The 18,642-nt window shown below is 41.0% G+C and overlaps 1 protein-coding gene across 1 annotated transcript; it reads right to left on the reverse strand.

The window, feature by feature from the left end:
- Positions 1–652: 652 nt before the first annotated feature.
- LOC137296554 (serine-rich adhesin for platelets-like) lies at positions 653–8,733 on the reverse strand. The gene is made up of 9 exons (XM_067828360.1): positions 8,598–8,733; positions 7,898–7,956; positions 7,016–7,047; positions 6,181–6,208; positions 5,427–5,455; positions 4,688–4,867; positions 4,315–4,432; positions 3,502–3,559; positions 653–2,784 (listed from the first exon to the last, which is right to left on the reverse strand). Exons 2-9 carry the CDS (start codon positions 7,903–7,905, stop codon positions 1,834–1,836), a joined length of 1,404 nt encoding a protein of 467 aa, XP_067684461.1. The 5' UTR covers positions 7,906–7,956; positions 8,598–8,733; the 3' UTR covers positions 653–1,833.
- Positions 8,734–18,642: the final 9,909 nt, after the last annotated feature.

Here is an 18,642-nt window from a genome sequence, read left to right on the forward strand (position 1 = left end):
CAATTGAATGTCCATGTAGAATAAGTCACAAAATAATCCAGAGATAGAACACAAACCATAACACAAAGCTTGCATTCCGTATCGTTCGAGATACGGCCACGTGGTACGAGTGCACGTGATTTTCATGTTCACTGTTATCCTAATGGGATGAGCACTACTTGTATCTTTTCAACGAACGGGATTTCTAACAAAACATTTTGATACAAGGACTAAGACGACATGCTCGAGAATCACAAAATTCGGTAGGATCTTTATGGCAATATTTGTTATTATGCATTTTAAGAGTGGAAAGAAGAAATGAGGTAACTAAAGGTCACTCATAGCGAACAAAACAATGTTCAGACAGACTCATTATCTGTTGTAGAGTGTCATTCACATTGTTTCCATTGAGAAGACTGAATATGTGGCTCCTTAGTCTCCAGTGCGACTTCCAACCCCACGACTCTCACCCCTGTCCACACGTTCTGTTTTCGCGTATTTCCGTCGCCTGTCTGCTCAGGGTCTCTGTCATTTACACGAAGGTAGCGATGATACTGGGCGGGGCCGTTGGATTCTGTTGCCGCTGGTATTCGCTTTTTATGAGTCTATGGGCATTTTGGAACAACATATTGTCCACTGCCCTGGATGAACTTGAACTGTCAATAAAGAACACTTGGTTTTCTATGTTTTTATTTGGGCGTTCTGGCAGACTGTAGAAAAGGAGATTAGTCTTCTTGTGGTGTACAGACATCTACTACGGTTACTGTTTATACGTTATTATCACTGCATGCATGATACTGTACAGACATCTGCTACGGTTACTGTTTATACGTTATTATCACTGCATACATGATACTGTACAGACATCTGCTACGGTTACTGTTTATACGTTATTATCACTGCATACATGATACTGTACAGACATCTGCTACGGTTACTGTTTATACGTTATTATCACTGCATACATGATACTGTACAGACAGCTGCTATCGGTATGAGAGTATGAGTATTCAGTACAATTATGCCATGTAGATTACATGCTTGGAAACTATGACACACAAAACAAGGATTGTTACAGTTAAATCATGTTTTCAATAATATTCAAACAACGATTACATGTAGGCAGGTGACGTTTTATCGCTTCTCATCTGAGACATTGTTACGTTATTTTCACGCTCTCATAAACCAATTTGATGCTGTGTTGTAACAAAAATTGAAACAAATTTTTCAGACCAATAATAAACAAAGTCACTACAAACGGTAAAAATAAATTGCTGTGAGAAAACAAAATTATATTTTCCTTCGGGCATCGTCGGTTAATTCATGAGATACCTACTTAATACTTTAAGTATTACTGGAGGTTTCAGTGTAGGGAAACCCAGAAGTTCATTCTCCGACGCGTTCAGGCAACAGGATACATGAAGTCATGAAAAAGGTCTTCAGACTCAGAACTAACAGAGAAACAGTTAATCTGCACGTATCATTCCACACGTATAATCATCATTATATTATATTATCTTAGGTATTTGCACAACGATATTATCTAAGGAAGCTTGTCTTTCAAATTTATGACAAGTAACATTTTTTTGAAAGAAATTAATGATTTCAGCACAACAAAAAAAACAGCCCCCACTTTTCTCCAACCACCGGTACCTCAGACAATCAGTCGGTTATATTTTATACAATTCTTCCACTTAGAGGATGCAGCATCATATCTTGAGTCTGTTGCCTCAGCAGGTGTTCCCTCTAGCAGTTTAGCGCATACTCCCTCGTCTGGCTACTGGAGGACAAAGTGTTGTCTCCCAGTCTGTTGTATTTACTCTTCACTTCAGTCGGGGCTGCAGCGTTTCCCAGTCAATTGTAATCGTCACTTTTGTCATCTTCTTTCTCCAGGACAAAGTAGTCAGGTGTAGGTTGGTAGGCTGAGACATACCAGTCTCCCAGTCTGTTGTATGTACCCTTCACTCCAGTCGGGGTCCCACTAGTGTCGTCACCCAGTCTGTTATATGTGCCCATCCCTCCAGTCGGGGTCCCACTAGTGTCGTCACCCAGTCTGTTGTATGTACCCATCCCTCCAGTCGGGGTCCCACTAGTGTCGTCTTCCAGTCTGTTGTATGTACCCTTCACTTCAGTCGGGATCCCACTAGTGTCGTCACCCAGTCTGTTGTATGTACCCAGCCCTCCAGTCGGGGTCCCACTATTGTCGTCACCCAGTCTGTTGTATGTACCCATCCCTCCAGTCGGGACCCCACTATTGTCGTCACCCAGTCTGTTGTATGTACCCATCCCTCCAGTCGGGGTCTCACTAGTGTCGTCACCCAGTCTGTTGTATGTACCCATCCCTCCAGTCGGGACCCCACTAGTGTCGTCACCCAGTCTGTTGTATGTACACATCCCTCCAGTCGGGGTCCCACTAGTGTTGTTTTCCCGTCTGTTGTATGTACCCTTCACTTCAGTCGGGATCCTACTAGTGTCGTCTTCCAGTTTGTTGTATGTACCCTTCACTTCAATCGGGGCTGCAGCGTTTCTCAGTCTATTGTAATCGTCACATCTGTGCTCTTCTTTCTCCAGGACAAAGTAGTCAGCAGTAGGTTGAGGCATACTGCACTTCTCTGTGTCTGGGATTTCTGTGTAATCTGCCTGATTAGCGGGAGAAACCATCTCCTTTGTGAACTGATACTTTTCTTCCCCTTGAATAACATCATACTCGGCTTCTGTCTCATTATGGGCGTGTTGCGCTGAGGACACCATGATTACATCTGGGACTGTGGATATTACCAAACTGCTGGTTTTGTTGGTGTTATTCTGGGAAAGAAAGTTTACATCCACGAAAATACAGATATTGATGTAGATATTGAGAACAACCATTTGAGAAAGATTACTGATCAGCAATCAAAATATATGCAGGATTCAGTTCTCCTTATTTACTCGCATATGTTCTATAGACTAGACGGTGTAGGGGTCTCTGTGTAGATGCTGTGTCTACTCGACCCTGTAGGTGGTCTCCGAGTATATGTTGTGTCCACAGGACTATGTGTGTGGGTTTCGTGTAGATGTCTCCACAGGACCATGTTTGTGGTCTCAGTGCAGATGCTGTGTCTACAGGACCATGTTCGAGGTCTCCACGTAGATGCTGTATCTAAAGGCTCATGTAGGTGGTCTCGGTGTAGATCTAGATGATCCATCCACAGGACCATGTAGGGGGTTTCTGTGTAGATGATGTGTCTAAAGGATCATGTTTGTGGTCTCCATGTAGATGATGTGTCTAAAGGATCATGTTTGTGGTCTCTGTGTAGATGCTGTGTCTACGGGACCATGTATGTGGTCTCCGTGTAGTTGCTCTATCCAGAGAACGGAGGCAACAGATGCTTCCTGATTATTTCGCTTCAAGTTATGACGGAAGAAAAGATAACGGTTATAAAATCGATATGGTTTGGAGTGTCTCTAACTTTCATCATCCAGATTCTGAATACGATACACAAATAAACGAAATAATATTAATATGAATTAGCAGTAACTTACTAATCCCATGTATGTATGAGGGTTTTCTGCTGCTCCTTCCTTCAGTCGGTCTCCTCTTCTGTAACACCAATGTTCGTGACATAAAGCAGTTTTGTTGAAGCGTTAGTTGAAATTTGTTGAAGAAAACCGAAAAGATGAAAACCCATGTAAATCATACGAATAAAATAATCATACGACTTTTTTTATTTTGGTTAATCGTTTAATGACGCACTCATCAATATTCGAGGTACGTGACGACAGTTAGTAAACAATCGAGTCTGGAATGTGAAGACATGCAAGAAGTAAGTGATTGAGCGTGACTACCCGATATCCTTTGTCGTCTCTCAGATCAAGCACTGGTTGGATCAAGACCAGTTGTAACCCGAATAATCACGGGTCACATTAAGCAGTTATCATACCTAAAGGGTCCTTGTGTGAATAGCTGTCTATCATCTGGTATACACACGATGACACATATAGCTTCATAAATGACAACAAGTTGCCATCCATGAAGGTGTATGTTTCATTTTTGACTCACCAACTTCTAGAATGCCGATGAAACAATTATAATGTCTAGCATGATATTCTTGCTCAATTTTCAGCTCTCGTTTCCAATGTATTTTTTGTTTGACAACACTTCGGTCATCAGCTATTCTGACCTTCCTGGCTCTGGTTGCTGATATGTGGGAAGAGCACTCATACGCCAGCAAACACTGAGACACTATATGCATGGATGTAGGAGCATAAGTATTTGTAGAATCATTGCCGTTTCGTAGAGGCATAAAACAGTTCTACAGTCATGCCAGTTTTTACTTTGTGTTTTGTTACCAGTACCTTTTCTTAGCTTGGAAGAAACGCCACACGAGAATGACGATAACAGTAATAGCGACACCTCCGACAAGACCACCGATAGTACCGCCTGCTACATGGATGTTTTGTTGCGAGGTATCACCTGTACATGGAAATGTTAACATGAGAGGCATTATCGTTTCCACAATAGATGTAGCTCCATTTGTCCTTATCCTTTCCAACCAACTAAACACACAACATATATCCACATGAATTATATATACATATATGTATAAACATTTTCATTATACTATATGATTAGATATTACTAGTTTGGGACAAGCTCTTGAGATATGTTTTTGCTAATTTATTGCGGAGGTTGTACTCCTGTTTGTACACTGTACTACTATGACAGTACCTGGGGTGCTTTTCGGAGTGGTTGGTTTGCTTGTGGCTACTGTTGTTCTCGTGTTTGGGGAGGTACCAGTTGTGGAGGTGGTTGTATCAGCAGCCGTGGTTATGGTGTCATCTGTCGTTGTAGTTGTACCTATTACTGTAGTTGTACCTGTTGTTGTACTGGTTCTTGTTAGTGGTCTTCCTGTGGCGGCAGAGTACACATTATCAGAACATCGAAATAAGATTGAATTCGAGTAACCTTTCGAATACCTCAAAATGTCCAACGAGTATGTTGATACCGCAACAGTTCTATTGTGTTTTTAAAACTTTCGTAGTGGCATAAAACATAAAAAACCACGGATCTTCCGATCCGAAATCGGACGCATTGTCCATATTACCATAGTGGTTAACCCCATCAGTAATGTGACAAGGCAAGGATGTCATCTGTGATATGTGTTACATACTCCCCGGTCAACAGAAACCTGGGTACTAACACCTGTTTAGCTCATATTTAATAACCCTACGAGAGTCTTACGCTGGGATTCGAACCACGGACTTTCTTCATTAAATTTTGAAATACCTAAACACGTCCAACAAGTATGTTGATAGCGCAACAGTTGTATTGTGTGTATAAATATCACCTTTAAAGAACATCTATCTTGTCAACAAAACTTAAGACTCGATGAGGCCAAGTTTTATTCCCAGCATCCCATCCCGTTCCGAGAGAACATTAATAGGACATGATCCCTAGTTCTACTCACGTGAAGAACTACGACTTTTGCTGGAAGATCTGCAACAATAAAACAAGTATGATTCCATATGTGTCACTACAGGCGCTCTATTACAAATGCATTTCCGCCAGGATCCCCAATGCTTCATTTTCTATATTGTCCATTTTAGCCTAATTCATGAAAAATATTCAGGAAACCCAGTTTAACTAGCAACACCCTCTCAACCGCTACAACACGTATGGGTGGATATAAACACCAACAGAAAAAAGCATTTACTGCCAACAACAAAACGACGAAGGTCACTGACACACTTTTTACAAGTATAGTCACGTCATAGAACAACACAGATGACGTCACTATTGACGACATTCGACCTTCACCATTGCTCATACTACCAGCCGCCATTGTTTTCAGTGATCAACAGCGTTAGACTTCAAGTCGATATTTTCATTGCTGTATGTTGTAATTTATGGTACAATTGTTATGGTTGGCACAGGCAGGAGAGTGCATAATGACACAGGCACATGTGACGAATGTGAGCCAGATATATGGTCAATAATGAACCCAAGTTCAATCGAGCCGTAGGTGATTGAACTTCAACAGCTGAGCTACTTATGACGTCACCTAACAACGGACTTGATAATGGCCCGTCGTCAAGCATTTTGCGGGCATTATCAAGTTCCAGTGGCCCGCTCATTTCTGACAACACGCGGTCGTTTTAATGATAATGCTATCCATTTTAGCTATAAACACCAACAGACTGCAATGAAAACAACAATATTACCTGTCTCTATTTGCCCCTCTATTCCGACCTGAAAATATAATAAATTGTTTATTCAAGGCGCATACACACAAGCTCGCACGTAGACACGCTCTCACACACACACATACTCTCTTCTCTCTCTCTCTCTTTCACACACACACACACACACACACACACACACACACCAATAATATTTCAGAAACAGTTTTTGAGATCCAGGTAACTGAAGAGGATAGTTCACCAGACCTGTTTGCCGTTTCCCGTTACACAGGTGTAGACAAATACCTGTATGCTTTCGCTGACATTGCGTAGGACTGGCTACACCGATGATTACTCTTATGAACAGTTTTCCACAGTGAAGAAACTTTAATGTGCTGTGACAAAAGGTATAAGAAATCCGCCAAGAACCAGCAAAATGTAACACAGACAAGTCTAAAATATTATGCATTGAGCAGAGAGTAACCAAGACAATAGAGCTTTCTAATACACTGCAACTGAGTCAAATCTAAAGTTATGGGTCACAAATATAATATGAAAGTCTTGGTTTGAGAGTGAGAAACAGTACAACACAACAACCAACCTTATATATAAACAGCCACTGATTCTTGAGCATCCCAGCAAAGTACGGAACCTTCGCGATCGGCCTCGTGTGGCCATTTAGGCAAACACACACTGAAAGGGGGGCAACTCTAAAACGCTACCTTAAAGGCGTACAGCTAAAACACTATTACTGTTGACACCAAAATGTGACCCATAATAACTAGCACTCAAAACTCATTGTGACCTAATAATAATTATAACTTAATCAATACCAATACAAATTACAGAAAACAGACTTTCGAAACAGAAGACATACCCTTTGGGCGGCGTCCCCTCTCCATCTTCTTTCTGAATAACACAAACCAACCAGAACAGATTTTCTATGAACAAGCATAGGATTACAGGATCGGTATCAGATAAATGAGAAATACAAGAAAGAAATAACCAATCATGGTTTTTCGTAAAACAATTAATTGAAAGGTTTGTGTGAAATGAATGCTCTCCTGTGGATGATACTAAGCGATCTTCAATATGCCTGCTTCATTTGCACATGTAAAACTGGTGTACAAATTGCAAATACAAGGAAATGCTTTTCTATGAAATACATCCGCAAGAATATAATAATTGTGTCTTACATCATATTGCGACTATACACTTTTGGAATTGGAAAGAGTTAAATTGTTTTAATTATTATCGGGGAGATATTTTATACAACAAAGATAAAAACATGATTCAACGGCGAAGGATTCTTAAGGAGCCATTCTTTCATAATGTATATAGTGTGATTGACGGCAAGCTATCTTAACATGACTATTGGTATACTCAAGTATAAAATAAAACCGTTATACATACGTTGACAACGAAGTTAAGCTCAAAGAGGACGTCCCGTTTGTTTCAAAACAAACATAATATTGCTAACCTTGTAGTAATGTAAATTAACATTTATGTTGTGAAGTCTTCATGTGTTTAAGTGTAAAATATGTCTTGTTATAACACTGACCTATTGTTTCTGCTATGCGTTGAAATGACTCTTATCATGTAAATTGAACAAATGATATTCTGACCACCGCGTACTGAAACTACAAGATCGGACCGTGATCTAGGCGAGTGGGCTTTGGCCGTACGTGGCTCTGAGATGCATGTCAGTTGTTTGAACTGTTAGTTTAGAAATAAGGAGAGGGTAACAATTCCTACGTACCTGTTCATCAGAAACGGAATGCAAATTGACCTGATTTCTGCTTGAATTGGCCGCTGCTGCTGGAGAAAGATTGTGTCCGTCAAAATTATGACCGCGCAATGCCTTTTAGAATGTGGTCAGATGTAACATTTGCTATTTCTTGGATAACACTTTCTTAGTACAGTACCTACTGAAAAAGATAACAGAATTTGTGTTTCACTTCCCATGTATTCGGCTTGAAGTCTGAATACTTAATATTGGACATAGAGTATAACTGATATACAATATTATGTACAAAGCGTTCAGTATCCACATTTCTGTGGAGGAAGAAGTCGTTTGTGCAGAAGCAGTAATGACTATAGTACTGAAAGTTGGGATGTACAATACTGGATAAACTTTAGGGATAACAACTTTTTATATTTCGTGAACGCGACGTTTTGTTTAGATAAAGATTTTTGTACTGTTTTAAGGTGTTATCCATATACATTTGTCAATATTAGACTACAGTACAGCATCACCTTGTAGAATCAGACAGTTCAGTTGCAACTGTTGTACATTTCGCACACGTGTCTAACGTTGAAGATGAGAAACGTGACAAATTATGATGCACTCACCACTTATGTGTCGACTCCGATTCGTGTCATGTAAGTCACATTGTGGCGGGAAGGTATTATCTATTGTGTCAAATGGTCACACATATGACAGATTATGATGTACTCACCACTTATGTGTCGACTCCGAATCGTGTCATGTAAATCACATTGTGGCGGGAAGTGCTCCACGAAGGATAGTTAAGTATCTATGACCTAGCTTCTGTTATCAAGGATGGACCCCGACAGAGATGTCGGGACATGACTAACAGGATGCACATACTATCTCATCCCAACATTGTTCAAGCGTCTGTATGGCCCATTAGACTTACTTAATTCTGCGTTTCCCATCTCCCTTCTGCCCTGAGTTTTCATTCCCACGTGTAATAATGAAACGATGTATAATATAAAGAAGAAACTGACACATCAAAATTGAGTAATGTAACAAATAGTGTAAATATTTTTAATCTTACTGTTTGTCACTTTTCACAAACTCGCTCTCTTCCTTGTTGAAACTGGCGATGTGAAAGACATCAGTAATATAATCGGCCTTATCGAATATAGCGTGATGAGTTGTTGCTACTGTTTGCATTGGATGTTCATTCCAACCAGCGATTAAGTATGTTCAACTGCCGTTGTGTCAGATCCGAAGGAATATTGCTGTATTTAATTCATATCAGACAAAGCTAAATATAAAATATATTGATATAACACTAAAGTGATCAACGTCTCTACAGGTTAGTGAGTTCAGTTTTACGCCGCAATCAGCAATGTTCCAGCTATATGGCGGCGGTCTGTAAATAATCGAGTCTGGACCAGATAATCCAGTGATCAACAACATGAGCATCGATCTGCGCAATTGGGAACCGATGACGTATCAACCACCTGATCCCGTTAGTCGCCTCTTACGACAAGCATGCGGATATTCACGGGTTCAGGTGTAATGTGTCAACGCTCTGCATAAAAATAGGGTTGCTGAAGGCCTGTTCTACCCGGGACCTTCATGGGTCCGTCTCTACGGGGTTGTGCACCTTGTCATAGTGTCTCCATTTTAATGTCGCTTTATAGTGCTACTTGATATTTCTGTATTCGAGTAGCTGGCATCTAGTGAAACTGATCCTGTCGTTATTTTAACCAACATTCAGGACCTTTGGGCTTGGTTGTTGTTTAACCCAGCAATATTCCATCTATATGACGGTGCTCTGTCAATACTTGAGTCTGGAACAGACAATCCAGTGATCAACACTATGAGCGTCGGTCTACACAAATGAGTTACGCTCACGTGTGTCTGCCGAAAAGCAATTGTCAGAGACACCCAATCGACAAAATGCGGAAACAAACACATGATGCATGTCTCGTCAGCATTATGCAATATGATTTATGCAATATCACTCTTACCTACAAAGTATGTTTCAATCGTTATTTGTTTGTTTGTTTCTTGTTTATCGCCGAGCCCAACAATATTCTAGCTATATGGCAGAGGTCTATAAATGATTGAGACAATTCAGTGATCAACACTATGAGCGTTGATCTACGCACTAGAGATACGATAACATGAGTCAATCAAGTCAGCAAGCCTGACCATCCGATCCCGTTAGTTGCCTCTTACGACAGGCATGGGTTGCTGAAGACCGATGAGTCAGTGACACAGCCAGTAAAGATCACCTTTGGATTTCAACAAAAAGTTACGTATTGTATTCTACCGGAAAAAGTAACTGAATTGAAAATAAGTTCATCAAGAAATATTATCAAATTAAACAAGGTATCTTTCAGTATATACCCATGAAGACATCACTAAACTGAATCAGCGTGGATATTATACACTTAATTTAACAGTAAATATAGCGCCGTTGCAACGCCACGGCTTGTTGAATAGTACATTCGCAATCAAACTGGAATAGCGAAAAATCAGGTTGCCAGAAATCTGAATGCACACCAAAACCCAATGTCGTTTCTTTGGAGATGTTATAAACTGTGCAACGCTAACAGCTGAGGGGGAGTTAGCGAGACAGTCATACTCGGTCGGAGCATCAGTGGAATCGATTCCTATTTGCCACATTAACAGTTTGGATAATTCCTTGATTAAGAATTGGTATCAAGTAGTGGTAGAAACAGATCAACACACCTGCAAGACAGTCCCGACGTCCAGTGACGCCCGACACTCTAGTTTTGTCTGTGCAACCACAAGTGACGCCGAGATAGGCCTAGACAGCATCTCATGTTCCCAGAAGACACGTCTCGGATAGTCTAATATTCACAGATGACTCTGGATTTCACCTGGACTCTCTGGTGGTCGTGCAAGTAAGGCGTCCAGAAGAACCAGTGTGTGATGGTATGTTTGTGACAGCAAACCAAGGCTCGTTGGCTATTGGAATGGTGTACTCTACCGGGACATCACATGTCCATAATCAGCAAAATACACATCAGACTATGATGAGCAGTGTCTCCAAACTTTAGCTTTCAAAGTGATACAGCATAAAATACACAACAACCGGCTTTGAAATTTCATTATCAAGCAAAAACTTTAGCTTTCAAAGTGATACAGCATAAAATACACAACAACCGGCGTTGAAATTTCATTATCAAGCAAAAACTTTAGCTTTCAAAGTGATACAGCATAAAATACACAACAACCGGCGTTGAAATTTCATAATCAAGCAAATAATACATGTCATTGTAGCTGTATTCTACATCAAAAGAATCAATGTTGTTAACAAAGCCAGACATGTTGTCTTAGGTACATAACCAAACCCAAACACCCCAAAATCCCCATTAAACATAACCCCCAAACCTAAATATAAGCAAACACAGAGGATCCCCAAAGTAAAACAAGACAAAACAAACAAACAAACAAAAACCAAAACAAAACAAATCCCCAAAACACGAAACACATGATTGAACAGGAACACATGCAACTGTCGCGTGGCCTAACCATTCAATATCGTGCAACGTCGATTACACAATGCCATTTAGAAAGTGGTCAAATGCAACATATGTCGTATTTGAGATTTCACTTTCTTAGTAAAGTACAAATTCTAGTACTTTTTGGGGTTGTCAAATATGACATATGTTGTATTTGACCACTTTCTAAATGGCCGAATTCTATTTTTGTGGAAGTCGCGGTGGCTGAGCGGGCTAGGCTGTTGACTTTGTGAGCTGACGATTAGGTGCCTGACTCCGAGGGTGCGGGTTCGAATCCCGGATGGGACTCAGCCCAAAAAGTAATAGAAGTTGTATTTTACTAAGAAAGTGAAATCCCAAATATGACATATGTTCCAACGTTGGTAAATCTCACTATCACGTCTATGGAGTTAACGACTCAAACAACCATGACCCATCGACCCAATCGCCCATATCTGCCATAGTACCATTCTACAAGTATTGGAGATAGAGGCAGTTAGAACCATATATCTTTTGATCAACGTCATATTGGCAAATGAATATGTTATGAGCATATCTGCATAGGCGATCATATTTAAATGGTGGCGCTCTAGGTCGTTAAAAAGGTCAGGGGTCAAAATCGAAATCTGACATAGGTGACATCCTGGTTGTTGGCCAGACATTCACTTGCGCTGTCCTCTTCAATGAGGACATGTTGTTCAACACGTTGTTCAGTTGGTACCACGAGTGGCGAAATGCTTGGATGTTCATGAATGTCCAGAGAACGGTTAGTTTGACATCTTGTAAGTTGACATCTTTGCTTTGGTCATGGAACTCGAGACGTTAGCCAGACAGACGTCGATTATCCCAATGTTCCCAGTGCAACCTGTCCACTCTCTGAGTGGCCGTTGGCAACCGACTTCATAATTTCATCATTCTGATTAAGGCTCCACTACACTATATCAGAATAACATGCTCCCTGAGCGAGGACCGTATGGAAACAACTCAAACGATCAGAGGCCTTTGACAGCTGTGACTGGATGAAATAATGTAAGATGTTTATGTGTTTTGAAAGCACATCCATCTAGTAATTAAAACTGGCCACAATATTAAGGATTTAGTCCTGTCATTTTTATCACCATGACTTATGCATATGTGAGCACCGATATTTTCAAGTAGGTGAGATTTGGCGCGGAATGGAGGCTGGATGTGTTCACAGATTCAACAGCAAAGCCAACCATCAAGCTAAATATATCCCACACGACTGAAATATGACATCTTTGACTACATTCGAAGAGGTTGTCATATAGCAAATTCAAAAACACATTCTGTAATCTGTATAGTACCATGTCCCGAGACTCACCAGCTGGTGGTCATAAAGGTTTGCTTGCATGATATATTACTAAGTATTTGGAAAAATTAAAATAAATATGTGAATAAATTGTCTAACAGACAACGATGGGTGTACAGACCCTGATCTCTAGGCTGTCACGCCTTTAAGTTTACAGTAGGTTAAGTTTGCGTCCTCAACAGAGTGTTTGTCTTCAAGATTGTTGTAGATGTTTGACACCTCTTCCCTGAGTTTACGGTAGGGTCCTTTTGCGTCCTCAACAGAGTGTTTGTCTTCAAGATTGTTGTAGATTCCAGGCGAGGTGTCCCCAAGACGGTGATAGGTATTCTTCACATCAGTCGTGGCGGGTGTAGCACTGTCTCCTAGTTTGTTGTAGACCGTGTTAGATTTCTCCAGAACGAAATATTCTGGTGATGGACCGCTGACACTGGATTGGCCGCATGGTTCTTTACTATCCGGTCTGTTACCTTTGTCGTGTGCAAACATCCGGATGTCAGTGGCGTGCTCTCGGAGCAGGTGATTGTATCCTCCGTCTGTTGGATCAGCTTTCTCTAGAACTGGTGGTGACTTCACAGCTGCTCCTGGTATTTCATCTGTCATGTCCACATAGTGTCCTTGGTTCCCAGCGTCAGGCTCCTTCCCCGGGGTTGTGGACACAGAGAACACAGCTATTCCTGGTATTTCATCTTTTATGTCTACATAGTCATGGTCTCCAGCAACACGTTCCTTCTCAGGGGTTGTGGACACAGAGGACATAGTGTCTTCCTCATCTTTGGCGACATTATACACGTTTTTCACCATAGCAATGCCTGGTCCAGTAGATATCTGGATAATGTCCGGTACTGGACCTGGACCAGCATCGCGTTTTCTCCTTGACGACTTTGGGGGACCCTGAGAACAAGGAAAGTTGTTTCAGCCTCCCATGTATTCGTTATGCTAGGTGGCTTATGTCTTTTGTCCAAAGCTGGATCAAGTAGACTGAGACTTCTGCATATCAGCAATCCAACCTCCACACATTTAACTGTAAATAAACACCGACCGGAACTAGGCCAGGCATGGATACTTAGATAATTCTTATATACCCTACTCCGACAAATCAGTAAAGCACAACAAAGTCTTAAATACACACTGGAACCTTTTAATTCCGAAGACATCGGGAGGAATCGTTAGTGTAGAGTAAATCTGTATTGTGTGACCGAACGAACGAACGCACTCACGCACGCATACATGCACGCATGCATTAACTAATTGATTCACCCATACACAAAATACATACACGTGAACAGATACAGACTTACCAATCCAAAGTTTGTATTCGACTCTTTCTTTTCTCCCTCTCCCCTGTATGGCTGTCTGTAACTGAGAAGTAATTTCCATAATAAGTGTATATAGTAGTGCATATAGCATGCAGCATTATTTCCGTCTTAACATGATACAGCAGATTATTCCATGCTACAAATATGTAGTTACAAAACACACCGCAAATAGTAGTGTAGACTCCTGTGCCAAACACATGGCTGTAAGTTGTAACTGAAGAGTCGATAGTTCATGTTTCAGGTTTTGTGAGAAGCACACCGGCGGTAGTACCATTCACAAATGTTATTTGGGTATTTCCGCCAACATGAAGCTGATATACCGTGGCAATACGCGTGACACTAACAGTTATTCTCATGATTATGTTGCAGTTGTGGAATATGATATTGAAATATACAATACATGTGTCGAGAGCGATAGCAGCGCCACAGCACAACAATGTCGACAGTGATGAGGACCACACTGATGACGCCTCCAACTCCTGCTACTGAGCTGACAACGACTGACGACGAGTGTCCTGTAAGGCTCCGATCTGCCGATAACAGAGGAACTTTGAGTGGGTGTATGTTGAAGCCACCTTAGTCAGGTTTGTTGCTATGTTACGGTTCGGAAAGGGACTTGTATAAATGGACTTGTATAAATCTAATGTTTCATTTTAGACATCCCTAAACGTTTATGTGACGATTCCGTCTTACCAGTATGATGAAGTGCTTCGCCTGCAGTTCTTGTTACAGAAACACCAGCATGTGGCAGCGGTGATCTTTAGGCATCTGTACCTGATGTTGCATACGTTGTGGTGCTTCTGGTCGTTGTGGTACGTGAAGCTGTAGATGCGGTGGTCTTGACAGCTCTTGTAGTAATGGTTGTTGTTGATGATGTTGCAGACGTTGTAGAAGTAGCACTTGTGGCAGTAGCTTGATCGGTTACCCCTCGTGTCGTACCATGATATTTTGTTATTTTCCCAGTTAGGGTTGCAGTGGATTTTGTGGGTGCAGTTTGAACTTTTTTACCTTTAAATTGAAAATGTATGTAGTTCACAACTATATAATAAACAACAATGTTCACCTTCCAAATATATAAACTCCATTTCCACGTACAGCTTTTGTTAAACGCCTCTCAACAGTGTATAAGTCATTTTGTAATGACCTTGATGCATTTAAACTTAATAGTTTTATACCTACATTTTTTTCTCTTGCAGAAATACCTGTAAAGACGAATGACATGATTTGTGTTCTATGTTTACAAGAAAATGTAATTCATAAATAATTAACAGAAAGTACTAAATTGTGAACAAAATATGTGAATGACATTTTAACGTTTTGTTACGATTCATGGCTTAACAGTTGAATTATACTATTTGGTAAGTAGTGAAAATTCAATGATTCAGGTTGTCACATTTTCCTGAGCTCGCATTAGTATTGTGACGCATTTTAGACTAGACTCTTGCACTGGCTTAACCTTCATGACGCATTAAAAAAAATGATCTACAGTAATTACAACATTAAATGTTCTACTTACTTTGAAATACTGTACTGCAGGTCTGCAGGGCATCCAGGCCTCAATGACTGCATATACTGCACAGAGTGAATATTATGCCATTAGACAAATAGCACTACACCTATGTAACACTATCAAAGTACGCCATTAACGTTTGCCATGAGTTTAAGGGATCAAGTCACACTGAAATTAGCATGTGACTGTAAATTGCTAGATGTATACTCTTCCAAAAAAGAAATATGGATATAGACATACATTTCAATTTTTTGAAAAAAAATAGTGTTATGGTTCTTCAATTTGTATTCTGGTTTGTGTTAATGGAACGAACGCACAGCGCAAAAATGCATCTTCGGAAACGTTTTGCTTCAAGACGCTCAGTATCAGCTTTAGCTAAATCAGGGATAATCTCTCTCTCACACTCTCTCTCTAAATGAGAGAAGATCTGGCTAAATGAAATAAGATCTTTCTGCCTCGAAGCTGTAAATCGGAACATTGCTTTTAGACGTCTGGAAGCTGCAAAGTCTCTCTGTGCCATAGCCCACGAGGTACGAGTTACCATATATGTTATGTTCCACGTTATCATTACAAAGATTTGTGGGGATTTCTTGCTTGTTTTTTTTTGTTGGCTTTGTTTTGTTTTCATGAAAAATCTGCAAGGTGCGATTAAGGAAGGAATGTCAGTTGCGTGCAGTAACCAGTTCCACGTTTTATTTGCGCTGCATGCTATGCACACTTGAAGACAACTGTAGACAGGAGACGAGTTTACGAAATTTCTACCTCCTTGCTGTCTTAAGATCGTCTTTGTGCAAGTGGATTAGGGCAATTGTATGGTGATTGTAAACTTGATTGTAGGGACCTAATATTGATTGTAACTAAGATTGCTCTGTGCAAGCGGGTCCGGAGGTGGGGAATGAATGCAATATGACCTGACCTAATTCTTAACTCCCGATGTCCAGTTATCCCCCTCCTTCCCTCCCTCCAGCACGACCACCCGAGGAAGCACACAATATTTTACTGCTACAAAACGTTTTGTAACTCCCGTATGCTAGAGTGACAATTGAGGGATGGTTTCCCATTATCATAATACGTGTCCTACAAATTTCAACATACGCATGCAAGGAAAGGGAATAACTGAGAGCGTAAGAAAACATGAAAACCATTGAAACTTACCTGATATGAATATTGCTGTGATGTTTCCTTGCCTGGAATCACATCACGACACAGATCACACAGGGAAGTAATGTCACGTTAATTGACACGGACATAGATTATCTATGAGGAAAACTATCGACCGCTAGTTTACACGATTAACACTTTCACTTGGAATGACATGCATGTCTGTATAACTGCAAGGTGTAGAGTCACATGAAATGTTTTCCTAAATAGCGAAATGGGTCGTTGTGCAAACTGCTCACATTCCATGGACGTTTTATACACACACACACACACACACACACACACACACACGCGCGCGCGCGCGCGCGCACGCACGCACGCACGCACACACACATACACACACATATATATTATAACATAGATAGACTGGAGGATCATCCTGTTGAGTGTGGGTATGATCATGTCAAAATGCCATGGTTCCTGCTAATGCTAGGGTTACACTATGTTCCTGGATTTGGCGATTCTTTTCTCTCCAAATTCAAGTTTTGTTAGATCCTGCTAAGTTTTGTCACGGTCTATCACGTAGGGAAATTGTGCTGTTGAGTCCAGGAAGGTCAAATTAAGGCGTGTTGTGTCCAGGAAGCTAAAATTAAGGCACACAGCCCACAGTCCACTACGGATGTCATTGTTTCCTCCGGGCCTGTGGCGTGTGTGCCTTCGGTATACTTATAAAGCCACCCAGGCAGTAGCAGCCGTACGTTTTACCCTGAGGCACAAAAGCAGCATGAACCCATAGATGAAGCAGATTGTGTGACGAGTCGTGATAGAACGGGACGAATCGGCTTCCATGCAACCAAGTGACAAAACGCTAAACAAACGTGGCCGAAGGTGACAAAACTTAAATGGACCCTGAGATGCCGAGGATATAAATGTCCCACGTCCTTCTGCGGATCTACTACGGACATTCTGCAAGTTGTGTTACGGTTTGTTACGAGCTGTCGCATTTTGGTGCGTAGTCCCCTTTTACTACGGACTGTCAGGCTTCTCATTAGTACCGTCACTGCCGTGGCAAATGTTTGAACAGTTCTAAGATATGGCACGACATCAACGACAATCAATGACTGTTACCTTTGCTGATTCAGGTACGCACGTTGTCTCACGGCCATCCCATTTTGTCCTCTGCGGTGGTTGTCAGGAACACAGTGTAACCCCGGCATTACGAACCCATAAACTAGATCGAATCGTCTTTCCGGCTTACACAGGTTATACACTAGGCCACGATGACGATTTTTCTTTTTTGACCGTAACTCATCTCATAAAGTGTGAGAGACCTTGGATCCAAATCGTGGGGATCGCAGCGGATCTCCATGATCGTGAGGCGTCTTGATAATCGTGGCAAAATATTCAAGATTTTTTAAACATGACAGTTTTAAACAGGACAAACATCTGGCAAAAACGGCTGTAATATCCAGCCATCCTTAAGGATCATGTCAACTCTTAGCTGTCTGTGGATTCTGGAAACAAGTTCAAAGCTCGTACTTTGACCTGTAAATGTTTGACCTCAACCTACAACATGACCTTAATAGGTTGCTGTTATACACGAGTTGATGGTGAGTTCAGCTTGTGTTTGAGAGTCAAACAACATCCAAATGGTCTTCACATGATCATCGTCATGATTAGTCAGTAGCCGCGATGACGTCATCAGTGCATACATCAAATTGGTCAGTTGTTCTTTCAAACCAAAAGCCATCACACTATTGATATAAACCCACTCGGGTACTTTGCACATTTGATCTGCCATGTCTTCCATCTGAAACCATTTCTTGAGTATGTATTTTAATGGAGATAGGTTGTGTACAAGTGACGCCATTCCTCTGTGAATGTTTGATTATATCCTACTGTTTGATGTCTGATTTCTGTACATATCAGTTATCAACTCTGAATGACTGTCCTGCATGTAAATACTAATGTGCTATTTGCTTGTGCTCTCTCTCTCTTCTCTCTCTCTCTTCCCCTAG

This window comes from Haliotis asinina, chromosome 9, assembly GCF_037392515.1.
Source record: "Haliotis asinina isolate JCU_RB_2024 chromosome 9, JCU_Hal_asi_v2, whole genome shotgun sequence".
Taxonomy (NCBI): domain Eukaryota; kingdom Metazoa; phylum Mollusca; class Gastropoda; order Lepetellida; family Haliotidae; genus Haliotis; species Haliotis asinina.

Coding starts and splice junctions, on each gene's coding strand:
- LOC137296554 (XM_067828360.1), bottom strand. Junction 6,209..7,015: donor GAGGGGACGCCGCCCAAAGG/GTATGTCTTCTG, acceptor TTATATTTTCAG/GTCGGAATAGAGGGGCAAAT. Junction 4,433..4,687: donor CACTCCGAAAAGCACCCCAG/GTACTGTCATAG, acceptor TTCCATGTACAG/GTGATACCTCGCAACAAAAC.